This window comes from Falco rusticolus, chromosome 6 (assembly GCF_015220075.1).
Source record: "Falco rusticolus isolate bFalRus1 chromosome 6, bFalRus1.pri, whole genome shotgun sequence".
NCBI lineage: Eukaryota > Metazoa > Chordata > Aves > Falconiformes > Falconidae > Falco > Falco rusticolus.
This window is the reverse complement of record NC_051192.1, coordinates 86,253,808-86,281,525: the sequence shown is the minus strand read 5'-3', so window position 1 is coordinate 86,281,525 and position 27,718 is coordinate 86,253,808. Positions and strand designations below refer to the sequence as shown.

Here is a 27,718-nt window from a genome sequence, read left to right as displayed (position 1 = left end):
CAAGTGGTGTATCAGAACTTATTGGAGGGGAAGGAAAAGGGAGGCGCAGAAAATACAGATTGTGCTGGTGGTTCCGAAGTAGAAGATTGGAGAGGGTAACTAATGTCTATCCTGAATTTAAGATAGGAAAATACCTGTGTGTCTACACTCAGTAGCAGGTTCAAACTGCAAAGGCCCTGGGTGAATTTTTCTGGCTGGGCATATGTTTTTTTCAGATCCAGTATAAAACTTTTATCTCCTTGTATTATTGCTATGTTGATTTCTCCCAAACTTTACTGTGACCTTCTTTGGAATAGTTAAGGGAGTAGTCATGTAACAGTCATGGGAGGTGTCAGGATAAAGCTTTTCAGCAGTTGTTAAAAGATGCACGTGATGTCCTTTATGATAAAGGTGTTGAGGTTGTAAGTCTTGTACATCTTGTATTTAAAGTCTGAAACTCTGTTAATGGCACCTATGTTTTTCCTTATGTGTTTGGTGCAATTATTAATGTAAAACTACTTTAGTCCCATTGTTCAGTGTTGAGAAAGTCTGTGGCCATGCAACATATTTTTCATAACTTTGTGCTTGTATAAGTCATTTAAGGTTTATTCAGCATGAGTAATTTATATTGTGTCTTGGATTATTAACTCCAGTGAAGAAGCTGGGGTGTGCTGAAAAACATTAGCTGAAAGGAGCTGTTCAAGAAATATTTATCTATTTTTGTATGTGATGTGTATGAATTTTTTTTCTTTATTTTCATGTCTTACACTTTCTCTTTTTCAGCTGTCAAACGTTTGATGAAAGAGGCTGCAGAACTGAAGGATCCTACAGATCATTATCACGCACAGCCTTTGGAGGTTTGTTTCTCTGTATGTTTGCAAGAACTTGTAATTAGGCTGTGTTATATATACACGCTTTCTAAGTTCTCTATGTGCATATATATTTAAAACGTACCTATTTAGATGCTAGCAGAACATTTAAAATTGATTCAGTTCTTTTTTTCCTATGATGGAAATCAACAGCAGAATTCCACTTTAATGGTATTGTAGTTCCAGGTTGTTAGTGAAAATACATTAATACCCATTTTACGTTGGACCGGAGTAATTTTGTTGCACAGATATAGTATGTTTATTCCCCCAGTCCTGCTTCCTGAGACTACATAAATGCATTATGTTTAAGTTAAGCTTTTTACACCTGTCCTGGTGTACATCAAACCACAACATTGTACTAGCTACTAAGAAGAAAATTAACTCTATCCCAGCGGAAACTAAGACAACACCCAAACCTGACATCTGGCTCAGTTGCTGAGTTGTTCAACAAAATTCTTAAGCCTAGGTGATCTATTAGGGTTCACTACTTTGCATACAAACCAACCTGTAAAAAATATAAATGGGTGCAATTCTGGGTGCGTTGTAAGAGAGAATGCTTAGATTTTGCTTAAATAGTAGCTTCTTGAGGTCTTCTAAATGCCCAGTGAAGTTTTTGGGCTAATAGGGCAGTGAAGTTCTGGTGGTTAGAAGCTTAAACAGAAACACCTTCTGATTTCACTGGAATAGTAAAAAAGGCAATGTTCTGTGGTATTCTGTTTAGGGGGTTGATTTAGCTGTTCACAGAAATATGTAGTGCACCTAACATACAGAAAATAGTGTGTTCCTAGGTACTATGAAATACATGTTATTACCAACTAGTTGTCATCTGTACCTTGTGTTTCCCCTTCCTGTGGTGAAATGTAAGGATTAATTCATGCTATTACTTGTAACTTACATGAAGATCTTATTTCTGGGTTAGAACAGTGACTTGCCGGGAAGAGAACAGTGGCAAATGAACAGAAATGCTGGAAGTGTTGCCAGTTACCTCCCATCCTTGAAAAAATCGTAACTAGGTTGTCACAGCCCTCTGGTACCAGTGTTCAGCGTTAGTTGAGAGATCTTGTTTACTGACAGCAAACCTCATTTGGACTCCTGTATTAATAGTAGGAGTTGTTCTGCTTGTAAATATTCAGGGAGTTGTGGGCACTGTGAGATCTGATACACAAAGCCAAATGCAGAACCCTGAAGAAATAATGCTTGAAGAGAAGTTATGTAGATGTCCATTGAAAATAGTTTTCCAAATTGGAAAGTGTACCTGTTGTGCAGTAAGGCACAGTAGCTGTTTAAAAATTGTTTATGGAGGAGCAAAAGAGGATGGGATTTCTCTGGGGTGTGTGTCAAGTCCCTGTGTTGACTTGGTCATGGAAGGGGCTTTGAGGATGCTGTCATTAATATTCTTTTTTGGGCTGGGTCTCCCTTTGGTTCTCCAGAAATGATTCACTGGTGCAAAGACAGTTTTCCATGTGTTGGGTATTAAGTTGTATCTAGTTGGGTATCTAGTTGTATCAGTTATGACAAGAGTTTTGCATAATGAATTTGAGGGTTTCAAAAAAAGCTGTTGTGTAAGAAAAATACCGGAAAGCTATAATATTTTATCCTTTTAACCAGAATCTTAGTGCTGTGTTGGTTATCTTAATTTTCATTTGATTTTGACTTCTTAAAATTTCTGCTGCGGACTGTCCTTGGTCAAGAAAATTGTTTTTAGTTGTTTACTACTTTGACGCACTTTTCCCTTTTTTTTTTTAATCTCCCTTTGATGGGGGCATTTTAGGATAATCTTTTTGAATGGCATTTTACTGTTAGAGGCCCTCCAGATTCAGATTTCGATGGAGGGATTTATCACGGGCGAATAGTACTACCACCTGAATATCCCATGAAACCACCCAGCATTATTTTGCTGACGGTAAGCATGTTTACCAGTTTTTTTCCTTTTTACATCATCAATTGAAATGTAGATGTCTGAGAAATATTCTTGGCATTTAAATTATTATAATTTTGGTAAGAGAGGTGGCATAGTACAGTTACTGCTGCTGATTTAAGACCAGAAGTGACTTTGGTATTCTGTAATTACATGAAGCTTTGCACCTAATATATGAAATTTTACTCTAGGAGTCATCACATTGCTGATATGATTGCTTAACCTTCTCTCCATGGGCTCTCTTGGTTTCTGTTGGAGACATTGGTCACATGTCGGAAGGCAGACCTATGGTTTGGGGCAAAGGCACACATTTGTGCATAGTTTCATAGAGCTATAGCTTTTCAGGCTCTCTATATGTGGTGTGTGGGTTACAGGAGCAACAGGCAAGCCACTGTGTCACACTGGAACATGTGAGATATCAATTAAGGGTTTCTTCATGCATGAATAGAGGTAGATGGCTGAGGGACTCTTCCTCTACTCCACTCTTGTGAGACTCCACCTAAAATATTGCATTCAGCTGTGGAGCTCCCAACGTAAGAAGGACATGGACCTGTTGGAGTGAGTCCAGAGGAGGGCCACGAAGATGATCAGAGGGCTGGAGCACCTCTCCTGTGAAGACAAGCTGAGAGAGTTGGGGTTGTTCAGCCTGGAGAAAAGAAGGCTCCAGGGAGACCTCGTAGCAGCCTTCCAGTACCTAAAGGGGGTCTCCGAGAAAGCTGGGGGGGGACTTTTTACAAGGGCATGTAGTGGTGGGACAAGGGGTAATGGCTTTAAACTGAAAGAGGGTGGCTTTAGGTTGGATACTAGGAAGGAATTCTTCACTACAAGGGTGGTGAGACACTGGCACAGGCTGCCCAGAGCAGCTGTGGCTGCCCCATCCCTGGGAGTGCTCAAGGCCAGGCTGGATGGGCTTTGGGCAACCTGGTCTGGTGGAAGGTGTCCCTGCGCGTGGCAAGGGAGTTGAAACTAGATGATCTTTAATCTCCCTTCCAACCCAAGCCATTCTATGATTCTTTTTTTTCAGAAAGCTGAATGCCAATTTTGTGAGGTTGGCAGTAATGTAATTATCAAGTGTTGTTTGCATATAGATTCGTTTGATCATGATTTTTTACAACTTTTACTAAAACCCAAGAGTTAACTTCCAGCATGTTTTACTATACCTTTCTTCTTCCTTTGAAGGCCAATGGCAGGTTTGAAGTGGGGAAGAAAATTTGTTTAAGCATCTCGGGCCATCATCCTGAAACATGGCAGCCTTCATGGAGTAGTAAGTAACAGTTATTTGGAAAATGTTCCCCCCATCAAGCAACTAAGTCTTTAAACTGAAAAGAAAATAATCTCACAAGGAATATTTATAGTGAAAAAGGAGACAGAGGGAGTAAAAGTATAGGAGAACTTGAGAAATGTAAAGTTATGAAAGAACGACATAGGAAGATTTGAGAATAAGTAAATAAATACTGGGTGAAATGGTTGAGAAACTGAGGGCTGATGGTAGGCTCTTAGTGGATGCTCAAGCATTAAGAATTTGCAGACTACTTAAAATATTCTTTGTTTTTGTGGTTTTTTTTAAAATTGTTCTTATGAAAATACTTTAAATCCTGTTACTTTACCCTGTTTTTGTATAATTAAAACCAGCTTGAATATTGATAGAGGGGAGTGCGATCAGCTTTTAATTGTGATGCTGTACTTCTGAACACTCAAGAGGAAAGACTTGGTCCAAGTAGTCCAAGTTCACAATAACTGAATGTTTTCTACAGGTTTTTTTTAAAGTTTCATTATCGCAAAAATTGAGAGTTGCCACAGACAATCTAAGGCAATATTTCTGTGTTTTTATAATTTTAGTTTTGCTGAGTACAGTGCAACAATTATCTCTTTCAATATCAGTTGCAGATATAAAATATGTACTTAAGATCTTAGGAGTGTTATAACAGACCACTTCAACTTTGGTAGTGTCTTGGTTTTTTTGAGTAGAAAATACTGTCTTCTGAGTAGGAGGTGTAAATATCCTATCTCTATTTTGTGGTAGTTATCTTCATGTGATATTTATATACCAAATCTACTAGCAAAGTGTCTTGAATTCTTAAATTTCATGACCATGTAAAACAAAATCGAAGGGTAGATATTGTCTAAAATAATGTTTTAGATGGCAATTCTGTTATTTGCTGTTATAGTGTTTAAGTGAGCTTCTTCCCCAACATGATGACATAAAAGGAGCAAATTCTACATAAAAGAAAACCTCTGAGATTGTGTGCACTAGATTGCAGAATTTGTGTCTAATAGAAAGCATGCACAGAAAGAAGACGATGTTATGAATCCTCTTCTTCCCCCCTCCCCCTTTATGTTAATTCTACCTTACTTTTTTTTACTTCAGAACCCATTTTTAAAGTCTTGAACTGTAACTTTGATATTGATGCAACATTTTTGTAACAACTTAGCTTTTCTTCTCTGTGTTGACTGATGGAATAGTGAGGCCTTACCTTTCATTTATAATGTGAAGTTTATAATTATAACTATTAAAAATTTAAGAAAGCCTTGCTGTGTAGCAAAAAACCCTGTGCTGCTTGTATGAAATTCAGACTACTCCTTTAGCCAAAATGAAGTTTCTCAGGCAGAACTGCAGCTTTTCTATGCTGAGTGTAGAGTGAGATAACATAGCAGTTGTTTCTGCAACCTTGTTTGTATTTGTTTTCCCATTTTAGTAAGAACAGCTTTACTAGCCATTATTGGATTTATGCCAACCAAAGGTGAAGGAGCAATAGGATCTCTAGATTATACACCTGAAGAAAGAAGAGCTCTTGCTAAAAAGTAAGCACTGTTTGTTACTGTAAGTACAAACTTATGTTGCCTCAGTCTGTTCTCTTGCATTTATTCCAATTATAACAGAAAGGTCTGTGCCTTGTGGGTATATATTTTTTTTTTTTTTTCCGGAATATTGTGCAAACTTGGAACTTAGGGTTAAACAAAATAATTTGAGAGGGCTGTATTCCTTCCAGCACTGTGTGGTCAGTTCAGAGGTTTGTCTGAAATTCAGGCTTAGAGATGTAATTAGTGTTGTGATACAGTAGTAATTGCAGTGTGGAGGGAAAATCAGTGTGATGGAATTGATAGTCAGTGTTGGTGGGGGAGAAAACAACCAAAACAATGATGTATCATTTCCCTTAATAATGAAACAATGGCAAAAAAATCTGAAACAACTGCTTGTGAATGATTTTTAAGAAATTAATTGAATTTGTGACTTGATGAAGTGATTAGCTTAGTGGACAAGGGGAAATCAGTGGATGTTGTTTATTGTTGACTTTAGCAAGGCTTTTGGTGCTGTCTTCCTTACCATCCTCATACAGAGGCTCTGAAGTACAGCCAAGGCAAGTGGGGACAGTAAGGTGGATTAAGAACTGGCTGAGCTGCCTGGTTCAGAGGGGTGTGGTAAGCAACACAAAGTCACCTGCAGGCTGGTCACTGCTGGTGTACTTCAGAGGTCCACAGTGGGACCAGTGCAATTCTGTGTCATTAATGGCCTGGACGATGGGGCAGAGTACACCCTCAGCAAGCTTGCAGAAGATACAGATCAGGGAGAGGTGGCTGATAAACCAGACCTCAAGGGGCTGGAGGAACCTCCTTAGGTTCAACAAAGAAAAGCAAAGTTCTACTCCTGCAGAGGAGTAACACCAGCCAACCAGCTGGAAAGGAGCTTGGAAGTGGGGGACCTGGTGGACACCAAGCTATTAATGAGGCATCAATGTGCCCTTGCAGCAAAGAAGGCTAATGGTGTCCTGGGCTGCATTAGGAAGAGCGTTGCCGACAGATCCAGTCAGCGCTGGGGAGGCATCTGGAGTCTGGGTCCAGGTCAAGGTACAGGAAAGATAGGGACTTACTGGAATGAATCCAGTGCAGTGCCACAAAGGTGATGCAGGGGACTGGAACATGTTTCATATAAGGAGAGCTGGGAGTGTTCAGTCTGGAGAAGAGAAGGCTCAGGGGATCTTACTCGTGTACAAATATCTGAATGGAAGGTGTAAAGAAGGCAGAGCCAGTCTCTTCTCAGTGGCATCCAGTGCCAGGGCAAGAGGCAATGGGCACAAACTGAAACCTACAAGATCTGGATGCAAGAAAACACTTTTTTTTCTTTTTTTTTCTTTTTTTTTTTTATTGCTGTGGAGATGGTCAGAGCGCTAGCACAGGTTGCCCAGAGGGGTGGTGGAATCTCTGTCCTTGGAGGTATTAAAAATGTGACTGGAAACAGACCTGAGCAACATGTTCTGCTTGACTCTGCTTTGAGCAAGGAGACTGGACTAAATGATCTCCAGAGGTGTCTCTCAAGCTCAATTACTCTGTGATAGTCCTTAAGTGAAGTCTTACACCTTTGCCTTCTTTTTGGTCTTTCTCCCTTCCTCATCTGGGAAGTAGAAGGTACTTGAAAGACTGTATCCCTATTTATAAGCAAAGTTACTGTCTTCTAAATTGTAACTAGTAACTTATTTTGCAGGCAGGTGAGAGCTTATTCTGCCTGCACTCTGAGCCAATCGGAAGCTGCAGCTTTCCTGTTAGCATGGCACTGGGTCAAAGCTAATAAGCCCTGGTGAGAGGCAGGGTTTAGTGGGTTGGTTTTGATACTGTGCTATCAAGGTTGTGCGGTTTCTCATTGGCTTGGAGAGCTGCCTGCAGTGTGCCCTGTAGATAAATTTTGTGTGCAAGAGAGGAAAAGTAATGCTTTTGCAGAAGCTGAAATTCCTAGATTTGAGGTGTGAGCTCCTGGCTCCAATTTAATATTTGTAATAATAGTTAGATCTTTATAATTTACAATTTTAGTTTGCTGCAGATAAGAAGTTTTAAAATGTAACAAATTATTAATAAAGGATAGATAATAGCAATATGTAAGTCACTTGTTAATACTTTCCTAAATGACGTAAGAGAATATGTCATTGTAGTATAGATTATTCTCAACATTTTTTCAGAGTAGTGTGATTTGGGGCGGTGGCAAGTACTTTTAAGCTACTGGTCTTGACATCACTTGTCTTTCTGTGGGTTGTTTTGCAACTAGTTTATTTAAACAAGCGCACAAGACCATCATGAGAACATGCTATTCTGAGCTGTGTCATTTGTGGCCAGGTCACAAGACTTCTGTTGTGAAATGTGTGGCACATCTATGAAGACGGCTCTCTTACCACTGACATCCGGAAGCGTGTCAAGCCAGGCAGACAAGGAAGCTAAAGAACTTGCCAGACAAATTAGCTTCAAGGTGATGTCACTGTTTAAACTTCTGTTGTATAGAATTTAAAAAAAATAATATTGAGGAAACACTTGTAAATTGCAGAAGGCTTCATTTCATAAACCTTCATCAATCTCTGTGTGGAAACCTGCTTTTTTAGGACAGTCTGAAAGAGAAATACAGGAGTGGATCTCTTGAAATGTGCCGATTAATAAGTTGTGCATCTCAAGCACCGATTGATTAGTTTTGATTTCAGTGGTGAGCACTGTGGTAAGAACTCCCTAACTATGTTGCTTTTACTTCCATGTTTTTGGTCACTAGTAACTTGATTAAATTCTCCAGAATTAGTCTTACTGTAAGTGTGTTAGCAAAGTTCGGCCAAAGCTAACCTAAATTTTTTTCCTTTGTGATTTTTTTTTTTTTCTTTTTTTTGTTCTTCCTCCTTTTGGCTTATGGAAGGAATAAAACATATTCCTACTGAAAAATGGTTGCAAATTCTTTTGAACTACCCTGCAGCTGAAGATACTGAAAGTTGAACTCTGGTATGGAAGTTGCTGTTACCCAAAAAGGTGTTCTCTAGCTTGTGTTTCAGTGAAAGTAAGATTTGTTTAGCCAAATACGTGCCTTAGAAAACTGCATGTCTTGCATGCACAGTCTTGTTTTTCACTGGGTTTTCCACTAAACTTTTAAATCGGCCACTAAGGAAGACTGATGTGCATGAGGGCGGGGAACTACAATGAAATATATTATGACAATATGGCATTGGTGCAGAATGCATCCTCACTGAGGCTGGGGACTCTGGTATGTCCCCTTGTATCAACAGTGTTCTCCTAACACTGTCCTCAAGACTACATTTTTTTTGTGTGTGTGCCATGAGAGTGAGATTGCCTTCTACTGAGCATTACTCCAGTTTTGCAGGACCTGTGTATTCCTGTGTGATCTCGCATCTAGACATGTTGACATGGTTCGGTCTGTGTGTAATAATATGATAAAACCATCTCAAAATATTTTACAAAGGTGAGGAGATACAGGGACAGAATTTTAAAAGGAACTACTTGGAGGAGCAATGGACTGCCTGCCTCCTGGCTTTTTTACAATATATGAGGGTTAAAATACATATGATTAATTTTTACTTGAGAACTGCTAATCCTCATCCAAGAAATTCTAGAAATATTGGAGTATGATTTTTTTTTTTTTTTAAAGAAAGAACTCTCAACTTCATTTCATACCTTTTTCAGTTTTAAAATGAAAGACTTGGGGACATCGACCTTTAAAGAATATTGGTGCATTTCATGTGTCCACGTACTTAACGCCACCTGCTAAGAACAAGCACTCAGCAAGGGAAGAATGAACAAAAGCCTCAGGTTTCTAGAGCCTTTAAGTATCCATTGTGCTTCAAAAGCCTCAGGTTTCTAGAGCCTTTTAGTATCCTTTGTGCTTTTTTTACAAGGTAAATCAGTTCTGTCCTCTGGTTGTGCCTTCCCTCCCTTTCTCAAATAAAATTTTTGGGATTGGGTTTTTTTAAGCTTCCTGCTTCTCTGCTTTCCTTGACTTTGTTATTGTTTGTTTGATTGATGTTAGGTTGAGGCATTTGATTAATTTTTTTTTTAGTAAACTAATACTATGAATTACTAGCAGAGAACACAAAAAGCTTTTTAGTAGTTTGGATATAGTCCGTGTCAACTTAGGGAGTAAGATTTAACATCAGATTGCCGATTGAATGTATAATTGGAGAGAGCCTCTCTACTAGCAAACATACTAGCAATCTCTGCATTATCTTGATCCTTAAAGAAGAGATTTCCTATCTTTTTCTAGATGATCCTGGGATTATGAGAAATCATTTCATACCAGCCTTAAGCAAAATGGTAATTTTTGAAAAAACAAACCATATGAGGTGTTGAGAAAGGAATATGAAATTCAGGAGGAAAAATAAACCACGTTTTCTTGTTAGTTTTTCTGCTTCTGTGAGCCTTCACCTTTGTTCCTGTCTGTTTTAATAGAAAACTGCATATTTTTTTATTAGTTTTACTTTGACTTGCAGATTGTTTTCTGCATTTTAGGTGCTATATACCATAAATTCCATTCCACTTCAAAGAAAAAAAGAAAGATGACTTATAGCATACACATGACTGTAAAACACTATAGTTTATCTACATATTGCCATCACAAGGCATATTGTGCAGTAAAACTAATTCTCACCCTCATTATTTCATTTACATATGTTGATTTTCTTTCCTTGTTGTCTGTGTTCTCCAACTTTTCTGGAAGCAGAGGTAAGGGCTGGAGAAAAATGAGACTATGTGACAAAAAAGATACTTCAGTTTTGGGAACTTTCAGGTGGTTATTTATTTGAATGTTAGTCTGACTTCAGTCTAGCATACTAGACTTAGTACTTTCCTAAACTAAAATAAATCAAATGCACATTTTGTAGTGTATGTGCTTTATAGAGATTAACAGTAAAGATGAAATGAAGGCTGTATTGGAAGAAGCAGAAGTATGAAAAGCAGTGGTCACAGGTTCCAGGGAAGGAACTTAGAACTGGATATGGGAAAGGAAAATTCACTTTGCAGGTTGTCAAATGCTGGAGCAGACTGCTCCGAGAGGCTGTAGAATCTTTGGGGATGCTCACAACTTGACTTAATGTGACTCTGCTTTGAGGAGGGAGTTGGACCTGGTGTCATCCAGAGGTCCATTCCAGCCTAAATTATTCATAATCCTGTGATGCTTTGTTGCTGGTCCATATTTGAGTCAGAACTTGTCCTATCTAATATTATTACAGTTCATAGTAGTGAAGTGCAAAAGGAGAGCAGTGTTGTCAGATTAAGTGTTGTTAAGTTTAAATTCATCTTCAGGTTGTTTCAGTGACATTTTTTTGGATTCTCCTGAGATAATACACATGAAGAAACAGGGAATTTTAATTTCTCACACAAAATAGTATCCTGAAAGAATATCATTATCTTTTGATCTTATCAGCTTGTTATCACCATAACTGGTTGGTTTCTAATACACTGTTTGTATTTCTTACTATTACTACCACTACTTACATCTGCATTTGCAAACAGGTATTAGATTTGGAATTGTCATTTGTGTAATAAATCGAGATCTAGATACATGACTTGGAAGGAGACATGCTTGCTGATAAAAATTGATCTGATCATTAATTTATTTTTTCTTAAATAGATTAAATGTATAAATTTTAAAGTGTTTCAGTTCAGGACTCTGATGCTATGTTCCTTTCCATTCCCAAAGGATTATTGCAGGCATATATACTGTTTTAAACATGAACTTCTATGTCACTACTGATCTCTTGTCTCAAATTTCCAAATGCATGAAATCTAAATTCTGGGAATTTATGCTTGTTAGGCATTTTATAAATGCATACAAAAACAGTATTATAAAACTTTTATTTTTATTTTGCTTTGCTTGTGCTGAAATTTAAATACTGTAAACTGTGGAATGTGTGCCTGACAGTGTAGTGCCATGTGTTTATGCCCACTCTGGTTGTGAGGCAACGTTGGTACTAGAAGTATAACCACATTAAACTAGCATTTAGCAGAGGCTAGTTAGCCCTGCTGAGAAACAGGTTATATTAGTTTATTTGTAACAACGGTAGTCAGCATTGTCTTAAGGACATGAGAAACAGAAGTTTTAAAAAATGGTGTCATTTGTGGCATTATTTTGTCCTGGATCGTATAAAGAATTTTCTTTTTTGCTTTATACATATGTGCATTTTTTTAATGTTATACATGTTGCTATGTGCAAAGGAACTTAGAATTTTTTTTAGACTGATGCTTGCACATCTATAGTCTCATTTCTAAAGAATGAGAATTTCTTAAACCTGTTGGTGTGTAGTTGAAATGCAGTTGGTGTACTTGATTATTACATTTCAGTATGTCTCATATTCTCCATACATTAAAATACATATTTGAAAATAAGCCAAATCTTTTTGGAGCGATTTGAATCTTGCCTCTGAAGTGTACATACGTACTCCTTGTAGGCAGAAGTAAATTCATCTAGGAAGTCTGATGCTGGACCGTCAAACACATCGGGACTGAACCACTCTGCCGCTTCATGTGAGCCCCAGCAGGATGGTACAGCTAGAGTGCTCCAGGACCCAGCAAGCGCAATGGTATGGTCTGTCTCTGAGCTTTATCAGTGCAAGTACAGACATAGTCTGAACGTGAAATCAGTACCATTAAGCTGATCCGAGGCTTCATTAAGAGTATGTAGTTAATACGTTTCTTCTAAAACTGCATACTTTTATAAAAAAATCTATGTGTAAAATGAGCAAATAGTATGCTGAATCACTTTTAGATATAGTGATCACTTTGCTTTCACTTCCTCCTTTTAAAAATTATAAACAATGTTATTTTAGCAATTCTTGTTCCTAGTAGTTTCTTTAATATATGGGTTAACAGTTCATTAAAAAGTTGCAGTGTCTGAAGTACTACAGTTTACTGTCTGCATAATGTAGCACAGACTTTTGCAACAGAATTCTTAGCCAGAGGCAAAATGTTTGTGATAATTTATAGCTTAACTAATAATTAATTTAATAAATAATTTAATATAAATAATAGATATAAATTAATGCAAATTAGATATATAAATAATTTAATTTAATATTGATTAAATAGATCTTCCTAGCTTTTATAAGCTCTCAAGTAAGTCTGACTGAAATATTCTTACCATTTGAAGTATGACACTTACGTTTTAATACTACTAGGTGTAGGACTTACATAATGGTTTTGGAAGTGACCGAGGCCTGGTGGTGGGCCAAGGCAGCTGCTGTTATGACTGTGGCAAATGCAATCTAAATTCACTGATAAATTGCGGGCAAATCCCAGCTAAGCTGTCTTTTTTAGAGAGATGGGGCTGCAGATCGGTTAAAAAACCTAAAACACGTCAAATAACGTCAGACCATCTGTTGTGTGTTTGCAACATATTTTCAAGCTATGTAGAAATATAAACATGCTAATAGCATACTTTTTTCCACAATAAGGATTTTTCCAGATTGTTGAGGATTTAATAAACCATTTTATTTTATTCTTCTTATTGCAAATCCTGCCTAATATAGTAGTACTAGCCAAAATACCAAGGCATTGCTAGCATTTTCCTGGGGAAAAAGACTGTTTTTTCTTTATTAATCCCATTTCTAAGAGATTTTATTTTAATAAGTTATGCGGATTTAATAAGTAATGATTAACTTAATGTTCAGCAGAACAGTCCCATGTGAAATGAGACCTTTAAATATATAAATGTAGGTAAAAATACTTACATGTTATAAACTGTAAACGATGAAAAGTGGATTCATATTTTAAGGGATCACAGTCATGATTGTTAGTTTGAGTTTGAAGCAATACCCCTGTTTCTGGGCTGCCCCATTTCGAGTGTTAGAAATTTTCTGGAGCCATTGGGGAGTGAAAATGTACAGCCACACAATGGAAGACAGAAATGTGTAACAGGAAGGATTACTTAAAGAATTTGAGCTTGCTATTTTTGTGTTCATATTAATGTGGAAGTTGACAGAAATCTTCCCAAAGTAGGGGGCCGGAGGCCTTGATCTGAAAGAGTATCCGTGCAAAGTTGGATCCTTTCTGCTCAACTGGGCTTCTTGCATGTGTAAAATCAATTTATTGTCTTAGTTCTTGTATGAAGACTTAATTCTACCTTACTAAGTTGTAGGTGTTAGGTGTGGGCAACATCAGATCAGTTTTCTTTTTCTTTTGGATAAAATGTTTGCCCCTCTTCATTTAATGTAACGAAGTTAAAATGTAACCAGTCTTCGTTGAAAACATGATGGTAAATAGGTGAAGAGGAGAGAATCTGTAGGCTATGTTATCACTATGGGAGAAGCAATCTACAGGCTGCATCATGGGTGAGTTTGTTCTTCCAGCACCAATCGTCTCTTCCATGTTTTTTACCTTTTAAGCTGCTTGAAAGGACAGAGATTTTGCAATGAATTAATGACGAGGTATTTGTGAGCACAGTGTTGCCCTTTCCGGCATACGTTTAACTGAATTCTTGTGTGAAAAGCACAATGCCATGTGTCTCTGGCACGGCATCACTTTTACTCCATTCTCACTGTTCCACACACGGCCTTATTCCTGAAGAGAGAATTTTTCATTTCATTAGAAGAAAAGATATTTTGAATTAGCTTTCCCTTCTGTCACCTTTCACTTAAAGGGATATAGCCTCACTGACTAAAGAAGCCCTAAGACTTACAGTATTTCAGTTAATGATACTTGTTTTTTCAGAATTCAAAACTCAAATTGAAATAGTTTGTGTTAGTAATGGCAATTGTTATATCAACAGCAATGCTATCATAGTGTGAGCTGTTGTGTTATTTATTACTTTTTAGTTTTAGAGATTTTTGCCTGTGAAGAGACTTACTGTGTGATGTAATTGTCGTGTGGGTGTGTTTGTGCTGTTGGAGAGGTGCACTCAGTGCTCTTGATTTCTGTGCTCTCCCTGCCTGACCTCATCTTCTAGGTCACAGCCCTCCCTCCCCACCTTCTCTTGTCATTTTGCCAGACCAGCAGCTAGTATCTTGATGCCACAGTTAAAATTACTACAGTGTCCGCTTCAGTCTGCTCTCTAGCAGAGGACTAAATACCTTCCCAGTGCAGTGCTGTGTATGTATTTCCTTAGTTCCTGCCATTTAAAAAGCAGACGGAAGGATAGAAGTTGTCTCTTCAGTGCAGCACTTGATGATGAAGGGGTTTTTTGCCATGTTTTTCCCCTGGTACTATGTGCTTTTCATCAAACCCACTTGTTGGTTGTTCCCATCCATGGCCTTGCTAGCAATGACTGAAGTGTGCAACGCTAGTGCAGATGTTGCACGTTGGCGGTTAAAATTTTGTGCACCTACATTCTTAGAGAATATTTATCAAGTACTTAAATTACTTTATTTGAATAAAGAACAAGGAGGGAAAGGGGATGATTCTCACACCAGCGATAGTTGCTTCCCAGGAGAACTTGCCATAACGTTATTGAGGTTTGTTGGTGCAAGGCAATGAGAACAATAAAAGGAACGATGCTGCCATGGAGGCTCTGGAAAATGCTGCCACAGCAGCTTGGGTAAAAGGATACAGAGCTGCAAATAACAGGCTTTAAGCATTATTAAGGCTAAAACAAATGGCTACCTAAAGCATTAGTAGTAGTAGCTGTTGATGTCTGCTCAGGGCAAAGTAATGGTACGTTGTTCCTGTTTGAGTATTCAAATGGCAAGCAAGGTACTACTGGAAGTGGGCTCGGTAAGAGTAATTCACCTTAACATTAAGAAAATGAGATCCTTCCACATTTGAGCAAAAGAATGTTTTTGAATGAGTATATTGCAGATACTCATGTTGAACTCGGGTCCAGATTCAGTCACCTACTATGCCAAAGGTCTCCTAAATGTTGATACCATATTCTCATCACAGTCTGCAGGACTAGTTAGACTAGGCTAGAGAGAACTGCAGCTTACTGAGAAGCAGAGGTTGGTAGGCTACGTTGCTCTGTCTGTACCCCTGATTGCAATGACTAAATCCATGTGGAATATGATGGGAGCCTGAACTCGTAGCTACCACACCTGTAGCAACCTACATTTAGTGTGTTGATGTGGTATGATGTCCCACCTTGGTGCTTATAGTTGATGAATAAAATTGATACTTGATACGACTTATAAGGTGACAAGCTAAAAACTCTGATTAAACCTGGGAATACATTAAACCTCAGTGCACCTGTTACTAACCACTGTAGTAAGTAGTGCCCTGCGCTACTATGCTGGCTGGGTGAAGCCTTGTGATGAGGGGAGATGAAATAAGCAGTGTAACTGAAGTCAACTAATCTTGAACTGATGGAGGTTTCTGTGAGAAAATGAGGCTATGTTCTGATGCATGAGATTTATAGAAACCCTTACCTTTAATCATACTTTCTGAATGATATATTGTTAAAAAGGGTTTCCTTTTATCAGTAGTAAGTGTTGTCTGAAGTTTTGTAGTACTAGAGCAACAATTTAAAATGCCTGAGCAATCAGGAGTACTTGCCCAGCTTTGATTTGTTGAAAAATAGACATTTTTCTTATTAGCTATTAAGCCATGCTGTGTCAAACTTTGGCTGTTCTTCGGTTGGAAGTTATATGGGCAAACAATTATTTCAGTGGTCCTTGTATCTTCTTATTCCTGTATCTTTCATGAGTATAAAAAAATGAGATCATGAGTATAACTGAGAGGCTTCAGTAACCCAGAGGATTTATATGGCTCTGAGTTCCTAGAGCTTGCTATATTTTAAAACTCTTTTCTAAGATGATTATTGAGTACTTCCAGCATTCTGATGATTTTAATATTTTTTTTTTTCAAATAATGGCCTGGAAACATAAATGATGCAGTGAATGCTACTATTCTTCAGTAGACTGAACATAGTGTAAATTCCCTTACTTGCATCTTGTTATATGATAGAACTTCTTGCTAATTCTAATGTATGTAGTGTATATATGTAATATATGTTACTGAACTAGCCTTATTCATCCGACTTGGATGTTCTTGGAGCTAAGTTTTTGGCTAGTCCTAGCAGTTTCTTCAGAAGCTTCAGAAATAATATAGCACACAAAGTACATATTCAGTGACTGTAAAGATCTGATGCTAAAGGTGACTACAGTGTAGCTCTTATTAAATATTTTGTATTTTCAGTCTGTTAAGCCCTCATCCCCAACGTTCCCAGCATGGGTTGGCAGAAAATGACTTAAAATTGGGTGGAAATTGTGCCATGTGAGGTGTTGCATTAGTCTAAAAATCTTGACGTTTTTGCTTGAGAAGGATTTAAAAACTTACTGTAAGTGAAGACATCTGCCATTTTGGGGATTCTTAACAATTAAAGTCTTCAAACAAAAAAATCTTTATCTAGATGTATGTATTATTTAAGATACAGTAGCATCTGGTCCCAGATTTATATTGGGTAACAATCACTCCTTTCTTACCTAAGTTGCTTCTGTATGTCTGCTAATAGTTGGTCCTTGGTTATGTTGGGAATTCCCAGGCAGTGGGTTAGCTGAGCTTTGCGTGAAGCAGTCGGTCTGCCGCTGCCCTGATGCATCTATATAATGTCCTCCAAAAAATAATTTAAAGCCTTGCGGTTGTACGTGAAGTTTCTCTTGAATCACAGCTCCACTGATGTTAGTGTACAGCAGCTTGTCTCATTCAGAACAGTGCCCTTCTGTTTTACTTTTAAGTTAAAACTTTGCAGTTTTGAAGAAACCCAGGTGGGTGACAGCCAGCACTAGTTACTTTTGTTAGTGAGTATGAAGGATCAGGAATATTTCTGGAACTTTTTTTTAGTTCCTTTTTTGAAAGCTGCTTTAAGAAGAGTGACGCTTTGCCTGCTGAATTTGCAGTTCTTGCTTCCTGATTTAATTTCTCACCCTCTTCTCTTCTGAAAGATGAGAGTGTAGGTGAATCTAGGAGCTTCATTTTACAAAGGTTCAGCTTCCTTAAGTCTTCATTTTCCTTGGCATGAGGAGCTTTCAAGTGGGTTCAATATGAAGCAGAATGACTTCTGCAGTGTAGTGGAAATTGTGGCAAGCTGCTTGTGGTGTTCTTGGCTGTCTTTGCTGATAAAATAAATCTTGTAAAAATATTTTTCTTTTGAAGCTACCCAAGCTGCTTGCTAGCTTAGGCAAGAAACCTGTGTAAACAGGCAAGCTGTGAAATGTGGCAAGTAATTACACCAGTATTTCCTTGCTGATAATAAATAGTAGGAAATCCTAATGATGAGGAGGTAGGAAAGGAAGGTAAGGTCTCTTCCCTGGGCTAGTGAAATCACTGACTAGGTGAAAATTTGGAATTATTTTCCTGCATGCAGATATATGGCCAAAGAGTCACGGGACCAAGGGCTAATTTCTGTCTTGTGGATCATCAAACCCAATACACTATTGAGGATACTGCCGGTTTGGCCATGTGGAAGGAGTATCTTTTATGGATATAGTAGCTGGCCGAAGCAGTGCTTAGGGTTGTAGATATTATGTCCATCAAAAGGCTTTTCCTCGGAAGTACGTATAAATTGTCCAGAATTCTAGTTTTATCTGCAATAATGCTAATTGGTCTCTTAGAAGAAGGGAGGGTTCAGAGAAAGCTGACTCTGGAAAATAGCGGTTGCTGTAAGTGGGAATACCTGCAAACTGTTCTGAGAAGTGAAAAGAAGACTTGGAAATAAACCCAACCATCCCACAACTTTTTGTCAGAGCTACTTTTTTTTGAAACACTTTAAAACTGAACCTTGTAAAATGTTGGGGTTTTTTTTTTTCAACAATTGTGCTGTGTCACTGTTATTAATATTAAAACGTTGGAAGCTTGAGGCTTTTGCTATTGCAAGCAGGATTAGGCTGGTGGACTCTCTGAATCCATGGTTTCGATCTTACAAACTGGAAAATTTTCTTCAGGATAGTTCTCTTCCGAGCTGAACATCGGTTGCGTGTGTATATTTTACTGCGTGTAGTGGCAGTGCGCCGTTTGACCAGTAGAGGGCAATAGGTGCGTGCCGGCACACACGGTGCTCGGCGATCCCTGCTGGAATGGCTGGGCCGTTCTGTGTTCAGCACTTCTGTTCTGTTTTTTTCCAGTGTTGTTGGGGATGTGAACAGGCTTTTGGACCCAGCTGTCCGCAGGATGCACTGCAGCATTGCTGAATTACAGTTCCCTCGACTTCTCTCCTTTTCTTGACTTCCCCAACTTGTTTCCCCTTCAGTGTAGGTGACAGTACAAATCCTCGGAGATTTAACTATCTGGAGGACTATTAAAGATTTCTTCAACTGCAAAGACTTAAGAAAATCCTAGACAAAGATATTTGAAATCTCTTGATTTGGAACCGGTCTAGAATTCAAATACTGTTTTGACAGAGTTTCCCCAGACTTACGTTGTCCTTAGAACTGCTGATTTGCAAGCTTGAAATAGACTTCTTCTCAGGATAGTGTGTGGGCAGAAATGATGGCTTTAACAATCTTGTCATTACTAGTGACATGTGTTACCGTGTTTCAAGTATTGACAGTTATCTGAAGAGTACATTTTAGTCCTAATGATTTTATTTCTTGCTAATCTTATGCACTGTCTTGCCTCACAATTCTCCATGATTCCTTTTTACTGTGGAACTCAGAATAGCAGTGCCACGGCCAGTCAAGAGCAGACTCCGCCGGTGTCCACTAACACATCTCTAAGTCCTCGGCAGCGCCGTGCCCAGCAGCAGAGTCAGAGACGGGCTCCGTCTTCAACTGACTTTAATCGGGTGCAGCAACCAAGAGTCAACATGAACCACACTGGATCAACTGTTCTGATCGTCCTTCTGACTTTTGCATTGGCAGCTCTTATATTTCGTAGAATATGTTTGGCTAACGAGTATATATTTGAGTTTTAAGGTTGTTCGTTGTGACAGCAGTGACCTGAATGCTTCATTGAACATTCTGTATTGGGTATGACATGAGAACTGTTTACAAAGATTACCTTTTGTATTCACGCTTAAATCCTTATGAATGCTAATGTACCTACAGATACATTACTTGTAAGAAAAGCGAAGTCGGCTATTTAACTACAACAAGTATTAATTGAGCGCCCACAAGAGAAAGTGCAGTGGAAGAGTAACATTAAGGCATGTGGTAGGGAAATCAATCTGAGTAATTTATCAACTAGAAAAAGACAACTGAAAAAAAGCGGTTCATTCACTTCTTTTGTGGAATGTAAATGCAATTAATCACCCCATCTCAGTTAGTATAAGATTTGATATTGGAGAAGGAATTATAAAATGTAACACTGCTATGTGTTTGTGTCCAGTGAACTCCTAATTTAGAGGGGATACAGTTTAGTAACCACTTTTATTTACCATGACACATTTCTAGAGGGGGAACACATACGAATTGGTTATGATGCTGCTTTGTGTGTGTGAAAGGGGGAAAGGAGTACGGGAGGAAAGAAGGGGCCAGAAAACTGCTTGCATTATTTTGATTTTTATTTTTTTGAAGAAAGATTGGATAATCTTTTGCAAGATTTGAATGTCCTCTTCTAATACTCTCAATTGTATATCTTGGTTTTTTTAAATTTGAAGATTATATAAAACATGTCTATTCTTGCAATAGTTATAAATATGTAATATAATTATTTACCCAGAGCTATTGTCTTTTAATTATACCAGAAATATACATAATGTGTTGAACTGGATATTTCATATGTGGTTTTATTTACTAAAGAAAATTTAAAACTTAAACTCTCATATGTATGAACACGCTTAAGAGAAATATTTATTAAAACCTGGGTAGTAATAAACAGTTTAAAGCCAATCTTCAGTTATGTTTCAAGTGTCACATGGCCTTTTGGTTTTTTGTTTGTGGGTTTGGTTATGTTGGGGCTTTTTTGTTGTTGTTACAGTGGGGTTCTCTAACCTAAAATCAGTATTGGACCCAGAGGCTTTCTTATTGATTAGTTTATTAAAAAAAACCCGAACAACTGGTAATATTCTTGAATGCTGTGAGATCACATATACAAGCAATAGACCAACAGTTGTTAGGGTTTTGAGTGGTTTTGTCTGTGAATGTTTTAAGTACTGCAGTGAACGAAAAGAAAGCAACCAGTGGAATAATTTTCATCTGGTATTACTGTTCAGATTTAAATGTATTCTAGCATGTTTATTTCAAAGACAGTGAAATTTAGCTAACTTTTGTTTTGTTGCTGTCAAACATGATAGCACTGACTTAAGTGAGATTCTCATCCTGTTTCTCAGCAACTACTTACCAAGCTGTCTGCAGTTTTCCTAAATTTTGTTAAATATAGGATGTGTTAGTGTTTTGAAACGTTAAAGTAGCTATAACAACTCCTAAAATAAGGAAATTAAAATTAAACATGGAAATTAAAAAAAAAAACACCAAAACAAACAAAACCAAAACCCGCGGGTTTTTTTAACATTTCTTGTGGGTTATTGAAAATCTAATTTGCAGGTACAATGGAACAAAGATCAAAACAGTTTTCTTCAGAGGTTCAGACAGAAGTATGTAGTTTGTTCAGCCAGTTCAGCAGTTACATTCTGCTGCAGAACAATTTGATGGCAATATATTGATGTATTTCTAAATCATCTGTACATTTATTTCATTAGAAATTAAAAAATACCATACAAAACCCTTGAAACCCCCACCAAATCCCCCCCAAACCTCTCCACGTCCTGTAGCCTCTAAGAATCTTTGAGAGGAAGTTTTGTTTCCTAGTTGGTGTGTTGCTTGAATACCCTAAATATTCAAGTCTTGCAAGCTTGGGCTCGCAGGAGAGTTCTGGAAGAGGTCTGACCCAGAAGATGGTTTTGCTGGCTTTTGACTTGCTTACTCCTCTAGAAACTTCGCTCTGAATGTGCTTTTCCTCTCCTGGAGACTCACTGCTATGCCAAGCAAACTTGTGCTCTCGTACCTGTGCCACGTGCTGGCTGTTAGTAAAGCAGGGAAGCCTTCTGCAAAGAGGCATTCTGCATTGCCCTCGGAATGAGCTGGGAGAAAATAAGCTTCAAAGGGTTTCTGAAAACAGCCTTTTGCAATTAAGGAAATAGCTGCTTTTCACTTTTATTTCAATCTTCATTAATAAAATCTAAAATGCCTGGTTGTGCAAATACCTATTTAAAAAAAAAATAATGGGAGCTTGTTTTATGTAAGGAGTCAATTGCATGTATAGGTACTTTGGGCATTAGTATGTTTTAAGTTTCCTTTAAAAGTTAACGGTAAATAAAGTCATCGTTTTCAGAGGAAATAGCTCACCTTTTATTTTTAACAGCATCAAGAGTGAGACTAGATCAGAAGATAAAATCTCAGCTGCTATAAACCCATCAAAGCACATACATTTTGCAACGATATGCATGTCTGAAACGTGGCACAGGCAGTTTCCAGCTGAAAAAAGATGCTGTGTGAAGGAACAGAAAACCTAATGAAAAGGGACAGCCTGGTTTTACACGGTCTGGCAGGAGAGTAGCACTGTGCTGAGATTAGGGGACTGAGCAAAAAGCTGGCATGCAGAATTGCGGGGTTTTACATAACGGCTTTAGTAAATATCCTTTAGGACCCAGTGGAAATGTTTGGTGAGGCAAACTTCACGAGCCATGGCCAATCATTTAGCGGTGATGAGGGAGAAGCTCTGAGTGAGAAGCCTCTGAAAGCCTGTGGAAAACACCACGTCAGGAAAGCGGCGGTTCTACCACTCATCGCCCATGGACACTCGACGCTGGAATTTGAGTTGATTCAATGTTTAAACCCAGGGGGACTTATACGACAGGAGCTTACTGGAGTACAGAGTGCCCGACTGCTATTTCCAGCAAGATGCCTTATTTTGCAAAACTCCTTTTATTAATCTTTTGCTTAGTTCTTCTTGTGGAAAGCAGAAAGCACAGGAGGAGGAGGTGGACAAGCCAGCTGGAGGTACAGAGGGCGAGGTAAGGGTTATTAAAATAGGTATGTTTCTCTTGCTGGAGTCTTATAAATACATTCCTACATAGACATAAAAATCTGCCCTGTCAGTGTCTGTGTGTGTGCAAACAGCTTCGTAGATAATGTTTTTGTATAACTCTGGTAATCCGTTTCAACTGTAAATGGACGTATTTAACCTTCATTAACTCTTAAGGAGGCAGGTTTTGCAGAGAAGTTGAACAATTCAGTGTGATCGTGGTAAGAATATTCTTAGCCCTGTGTGGGAATTACTGGGAGAATTCTGAGGAGTTGCAGTTAATAGTGATGTTCAAACCTACGTACTGTTCCAGCACCGCTGCAAGAGCAGGTTATTTACCCCGCTTACTGGAATGTCAGTGCTGCTTGCGTTCCTTTGAAATTGCATATTATTCTCCATCAGTTTGAGGTAGGAATGTTGGTTAGCATGCATTGTACTAACGAATAATAAATAAATCCCTGGAAATTACCCAGGGATTGTAAAATTAAAATGTATTTTGAAGAAATACATGGAAACTTAAAAAAACCACCCATATTTTAAAGTCAAGCAAAGGCAAAAGAAAGAGTTAAAGGTCTTAGTAGTTTATTAGATTTCCTTTTGCTGAGATTTGACTGGAGGTTTATATTAGAAAAGATAATCTTCCAAACCTGTCAGACAATCCAAAGTATGTTATCTTTTTTTGCAGTTATGTCATCCAGCGGCAATTATATCTTACAAGACTGTTCATTGTTCAAAGGGCTCAAAAATAAAATTGGGTTTATTCGGCTTATTAAATCACTTCACTATGGCTGTAAACCTTCAACTTTCCATTTATTTTGTTGGGTTTTCTGGTTTAACACTCAACACTTTTATAGCGAGTGTTGTTACTTGAATGTTTTACCAAGAAACGTCATATAATTGAAAGCAAAGAATAGCCAATATGCACTCAGATTTCTACTACATATTGAAAAAGTACAGTAGCATTTGCTTTTAGTGACGTAAATGTTACAAACAGCTAGGGCCTGATCCTGCAGTCCTAAAGCCAACTGAAGTTTTACCACTGATTTACACAGAATCTCCATTATTGAATAAGATCTTTCATTTAACTCTGCAGATTTTTCCAAGTTTATATTCTGGGGAATGTGGGTGATTCAATAGTGGCATTTTCTTGCAAACCGTTCACATGTAGTAGAGATCATCTACTTTGAAGAACCAAGATGGTATAAATCCTTCTTTTAAACATGACTGACCAAAAGTAGTACCATTCTCTGGGTTAAAAGTTGTTTGAATATTTTGTACTTTATTTACAGATTGCTAAAATAATTTGCAATTTCTACAGTGCTGTTATTTTTGTGAAGCTGTGATAGACTGGAAGACAAAACACTGCTAGAATTATTTATTTACTGTGAAGATTAACTGATACTATTTGGTTTTCTGTGGAAAAATGATTTTAATTATTTGGTTTAATGGTTTTCCAGCCAGGTAGAACCTAGGGAACTATATGCCTTTTATATATATATATATATTTCCTATGCAATGTGGTTATTTAGAAGTATATGAAAATGGAGTTTTAGGGACTGTCAAACAGGAATGACATTATAAACAGAGAATTCTGCAGTTATTGGGAGGAAAAAAAAGAGAGTGTTTCTTCTTCCAGTTACAAAGAAACAACATAGTTGTCTCTAAACCAGCAATGAATAGCAGACTCTTCTAGTAAAAGGAAATTAAAAATAGTGTCTATGCTGGTTTTCTGGTTGTGTAAGAGAAATGAAAACAGTGTCCTTTAGAATTATTTCATCACATTTTCTGCTTAGGATTTCTCTTGCTGACTTACCATAAGAAATACAGTAAATTTTACAGTAAACGGCCAAAAAAATTATTCCTGTGTTTTAGAATCTACATTTGATAAGTTCAATATTTGGTGTGTCCTCTAAGGTGATGCATCAGCCTGATCTAAAGATCCTTATATTGATTTCAAGAAGCTAGCTTGGGTTGTGCAAGTGCAGAATATCTTCAGTTCTTTGGTTCATTCCTTGAAAGTTGCATACGGGTTCTTACCCGTGGAGCTCTGAGGGCTTGGGGTCCTGCAGGTGCCGAGACAGCTGGTTGCCAGGGACACAGAGAAGTTGGTGAGCCTGTGCCTTCGTGGGAAAGGGAGATGGTGAAGCCAGGTTAGGGCTGTGGAGGTCGGAACCCAAATTAAGAAACGCCAGGTTAAGCGTTGCCTGTGCACCCTTAATTACTCCCCTTGTTTTACGTTAACGTTGAGCTGTAATGCATTATTTTTTCTAGGTATCACGCATGCTGAATGGATAATGCTTGCTTAATTGGAAACTGTATCGTGTTTAATTTTCCTGTATTCCCGCATTCCCCCACCTCACTGATAACAACTCTTTTTCTGCAAGTTGGGGTAGGACTTTAAGGAGTAACTGTGCGTCATTGCTGCGACCATTGCCTGGCGCAGCATCACGTTACGCTCTGGAGAGCCCAGGCTGTGTGTAGGAAATTGGGGGGTGCCTTTGAGTAACAGCTCCCGGCTTTGTACTTTGGTGGTAGTTCTGGACATTTTCCAGGGATACTGTCTCCGTCATTTATATTGCAAAACTGAGTGAAGGATATTAGTGACACCTGTTTGGAGTGGAGGGTGTTCTTGCTGATGTGCAAACTGACAAACGGTGCGTGAAACCAATGTCACCACATACTTACTGTTCGTTTCAGTGTAATGGATAATTGCCATCAAACAGCAGTTGTGCAACATTATGTTGTTAAGGGAAGGTTAATTAATAATTCCAAGAAGGAACTTAAACAAAAGATCTTCTTGCAAAGCCGGATTTGAAACCAAACTTGCCAAAAGGAGTTGAACTGTGGTCAAAACAAGTCCATAGAGGGAAAGGTAACTGAGGTTCACTTCTCGGTCAACTGTAACTAGAGGGTCGACTGTTGTTTGAGACCCCCAGGAATTTTCTTAAAATACCTGTAAGGAGTGTGCACGATGCTTAATTAACACAGTACCACCTGTTCTTGGGAAATGAATGAATATGTATGACTCTTCCGAGAAATGTAATGCATAAACATATGTATGGTCTATATAACCTTGCCTAAATGTAACACACGGCATGCACGTTAGGTGGAACGATCCCCTGTGCATCCAGCGCTGCAGTGAAGGAATGCCTGCTTCTCAGTGCTACGTTGGTGTTAAGGAGGTTTCTTATTCCTGATTTCAGTGACACCAAGGGCTTATAATTAACAAATTGTTGGTTAAAAAATTTGATGTTTCATTCTGTTTGGGAAAAAGTGATAAATGAACTGCAAAGTAAAACCTTTTGTTGGAGTCACTTGGGTGACTGCTGGGCAGGGGTGTTGGCCCCAGCCTTACCTGCACACCAGGGAATACATTTCCAGAGAAGAAGAAAAGACTGGTGCTCAAGGGGACGGTGGAAATGTGGAAAGGTGCAGGTGTGTGTGTCGGATGGACCATGGTCTCTGCTGCCGTGTTGCTAGCTGGGATTTTCCAGAGCACTGTGTGCACTGTCTAGGCTACTGCTGCCAAGGCGTGTCCGACTTGCTGTGTGCAGTACTGACAGTACGGAGTGTGTCTGTGTGTGCTTGAAGCTTCCTTGGAGCATCAGGCTTACTTTAAGTGCCAAGCAAGTGCTGTTGGCGTGTCCGATACTGGGGTTTTGAAACAGTTTGGAGTACTCTTCAGTAAGTAGCTCTGCAGTGGTTGCATCTCAGGAATTGCAAACAAACCAGCAGTCCTCCTAGACTATCCAGCCAGGCAGAACTTCCACACAGAAAAAGAAACTCTGAAAAGTAGTGCTTTGGTTAATATTTATTGCTCTATAAAAATTGCTGATAATGCTTCTGGTAATGTGTATTACTCTGCATAAATTGTCCTGGGAGAGGGGGCTCAGGGGACATCTGCCACCCCAGCTGCGCTGCCGGTGAATGCCGTGTTTCCAGTGGCCTCCACCTGTCTGGCTCCAAGGCTGCCTGTTCCTCTCCCACCAGCAGAAGCCTCACGCTCCAACCAGCAGAGACACTGTGCTTTTGAAGTGAAAGTGGCTTTGAGCTTCTGTTAGCTAAAGACTTCCTGGCCAAGGTTTTTGGAATTGGTCAGCGGTTTGGAGTATCTCACTAGAGATGTAATTTTCAGAGCATGCTACATGCCAGCCTTAGGTTGGGACCCAGAAGCAGAAGACAACCATCAGGTCATGGCAGCGCAAGGCTCAGCACACAGACTGGTTTTCCAAAGAGTGGTCCGCTGGGATCCTTGGTGAAACAGCTGCTGCTGGCCAGGGTGTTCCCTCTGCTGCCTTGCAGGGCTGCATTTTTTCCCCGACCTTCAGCCAGGTGCTGCAGACATGTCTTCTGCCCTCTGGTACCTCCCAGCCCCTGCTGATCCCCTCTGCTCTGTGATGGTTTCTCAGAAGATTCAATATTAGTAAGTGGCTCAGAGGTTCAAATGTTGATAACCGTTTTTCACAGATGCATTGCTGACCTGGGTTCAAGTCCAGGGCATTGCACAGCCTCTAGTTATGCAAGGTTTGATGTCTTCTGAGATCTTTCTACCATCACTGCAGCATCACAGCAGGGCCGAATGGCAACGTGAAACAAGCGCAGGGAGAGGCATGCATGCGCAAGAGTGGCAACAGAAGACCGGAGAAGCGAACCTCATGCCTTACCTTGGCTGTGTGCTCCAGCTGGGGTTCACGTTTGCAGTTATGATTTCTCTGCTGTTGCTGATGTTGCCCTCTCTGTGCTGCAGCTCTGTAGGTGTCTGTGTGGGCTGTGAGGTTTTAGAGCTGCAACGCTGCTCCTCACCAGCCTGTGTGCATTTGGTGCTGTCTCTTCAACAGCCGTGCCTCCTCCTGCCTCTTCAGAGCAGCAGCTTCTGGCTCCCTTGGCTAGACCCGTTATCCCCCGTATCTCCATCATTCGGCTCATTGCAGTGTGCGCTGCCCAAGCAACCTGTTTGTACTGGGAAGCCGAGTGCTGTACCTCTGCAATTAAACATGCTGGTTTACTTTTGCTTCTGCTGATGTGGGTGCAAATTGCACTGATTTCACAGTGAGGAGAGCCTGTAATTTTTTTTGGTTGTTTTCATGAGCCCAAGACGACGTCTTAAGTGACCGGGGCGTGGGGACAGCCAGGCAAGTTGGATAGTTCTGCCCTGAAATAGTGAAAATAAAAGGCTGAGCCTTTTATTCTCGCGAGGGAGTGTCGCTGCGTAAAACATCCTTGTGAATTTTACCCTTGGCTTATGTTCCTGTTGTTGGCTTTGGGTTGGCTGGATGTAGGAAGAGCCAAGGAGTGTGGCATTTGCGACATGCTTGAT

The 27,718-nt window shown here is 39.1% G+C and overlaps 2 protein-coding genes across 4 annotated transcripts in view; both read left to right on the top strand.

Annotated features, from left to right (window-relative positions):
* Positions 1-20,267, top strand: part of UBE2J1 (ubiquitin conjugating enzyme E2 J1) — a 42,968-nt gene extending 22,701 nt beyond the window's left edge. For all 3 annotated transcript variants that reach the window (XM_037392721.1, XM_037392720.1, XM_037392722.1), the window contains 7 exons: positions 763-836; positions 2,620-2,751; positions 3,946-4,030; positions 5,463-5,568; positions 7,870-7,999; positions 11,967-12,098; positions 19,094-20,267. In XM_037392721.1, coding sequence (XP_037248618.1) covers positions 777-836; positions 2,620-2,751; positions 3,946-4,030; positions 5,463-5,568; positions 7,870-7,999; positions 11,967-12,098; positions 19,094-19,351 — 903 coding nt within the window. In that variant the 5' untranslated portion in view covers positions 763-776 and the 3' untranslated portion in view covers positions 19,352-20,267. The remainder of the gene's footprint in view (positions 1-762; positions 837-2,619; positions 2,752-3,945; positions 4,031-5,462; positions 5,569-7,869; positions 8,000-11,966; positions 12,099-19,093) is intronic.
* Positions 20,268-20,387: 120 nt separating this feature from the next.
* The window catches only part of LOC119150299 (gamma-aminobutyric acid receptor subunit rho-2-like), a 44,809-nt gene continuing 37,478 nt past the window's right edge, over positions 20,388-27,718 (top strand). The window contains 1 exon segment of the mRNA XM_037392717.1: positions 20,388-22,390. Within this exon segment, the coding sequence (XP_037248614.1) occupies positions 22,203-22,390 (188 nt within the window). The 5' untranslated portion in view covers positions 20,388-22,202.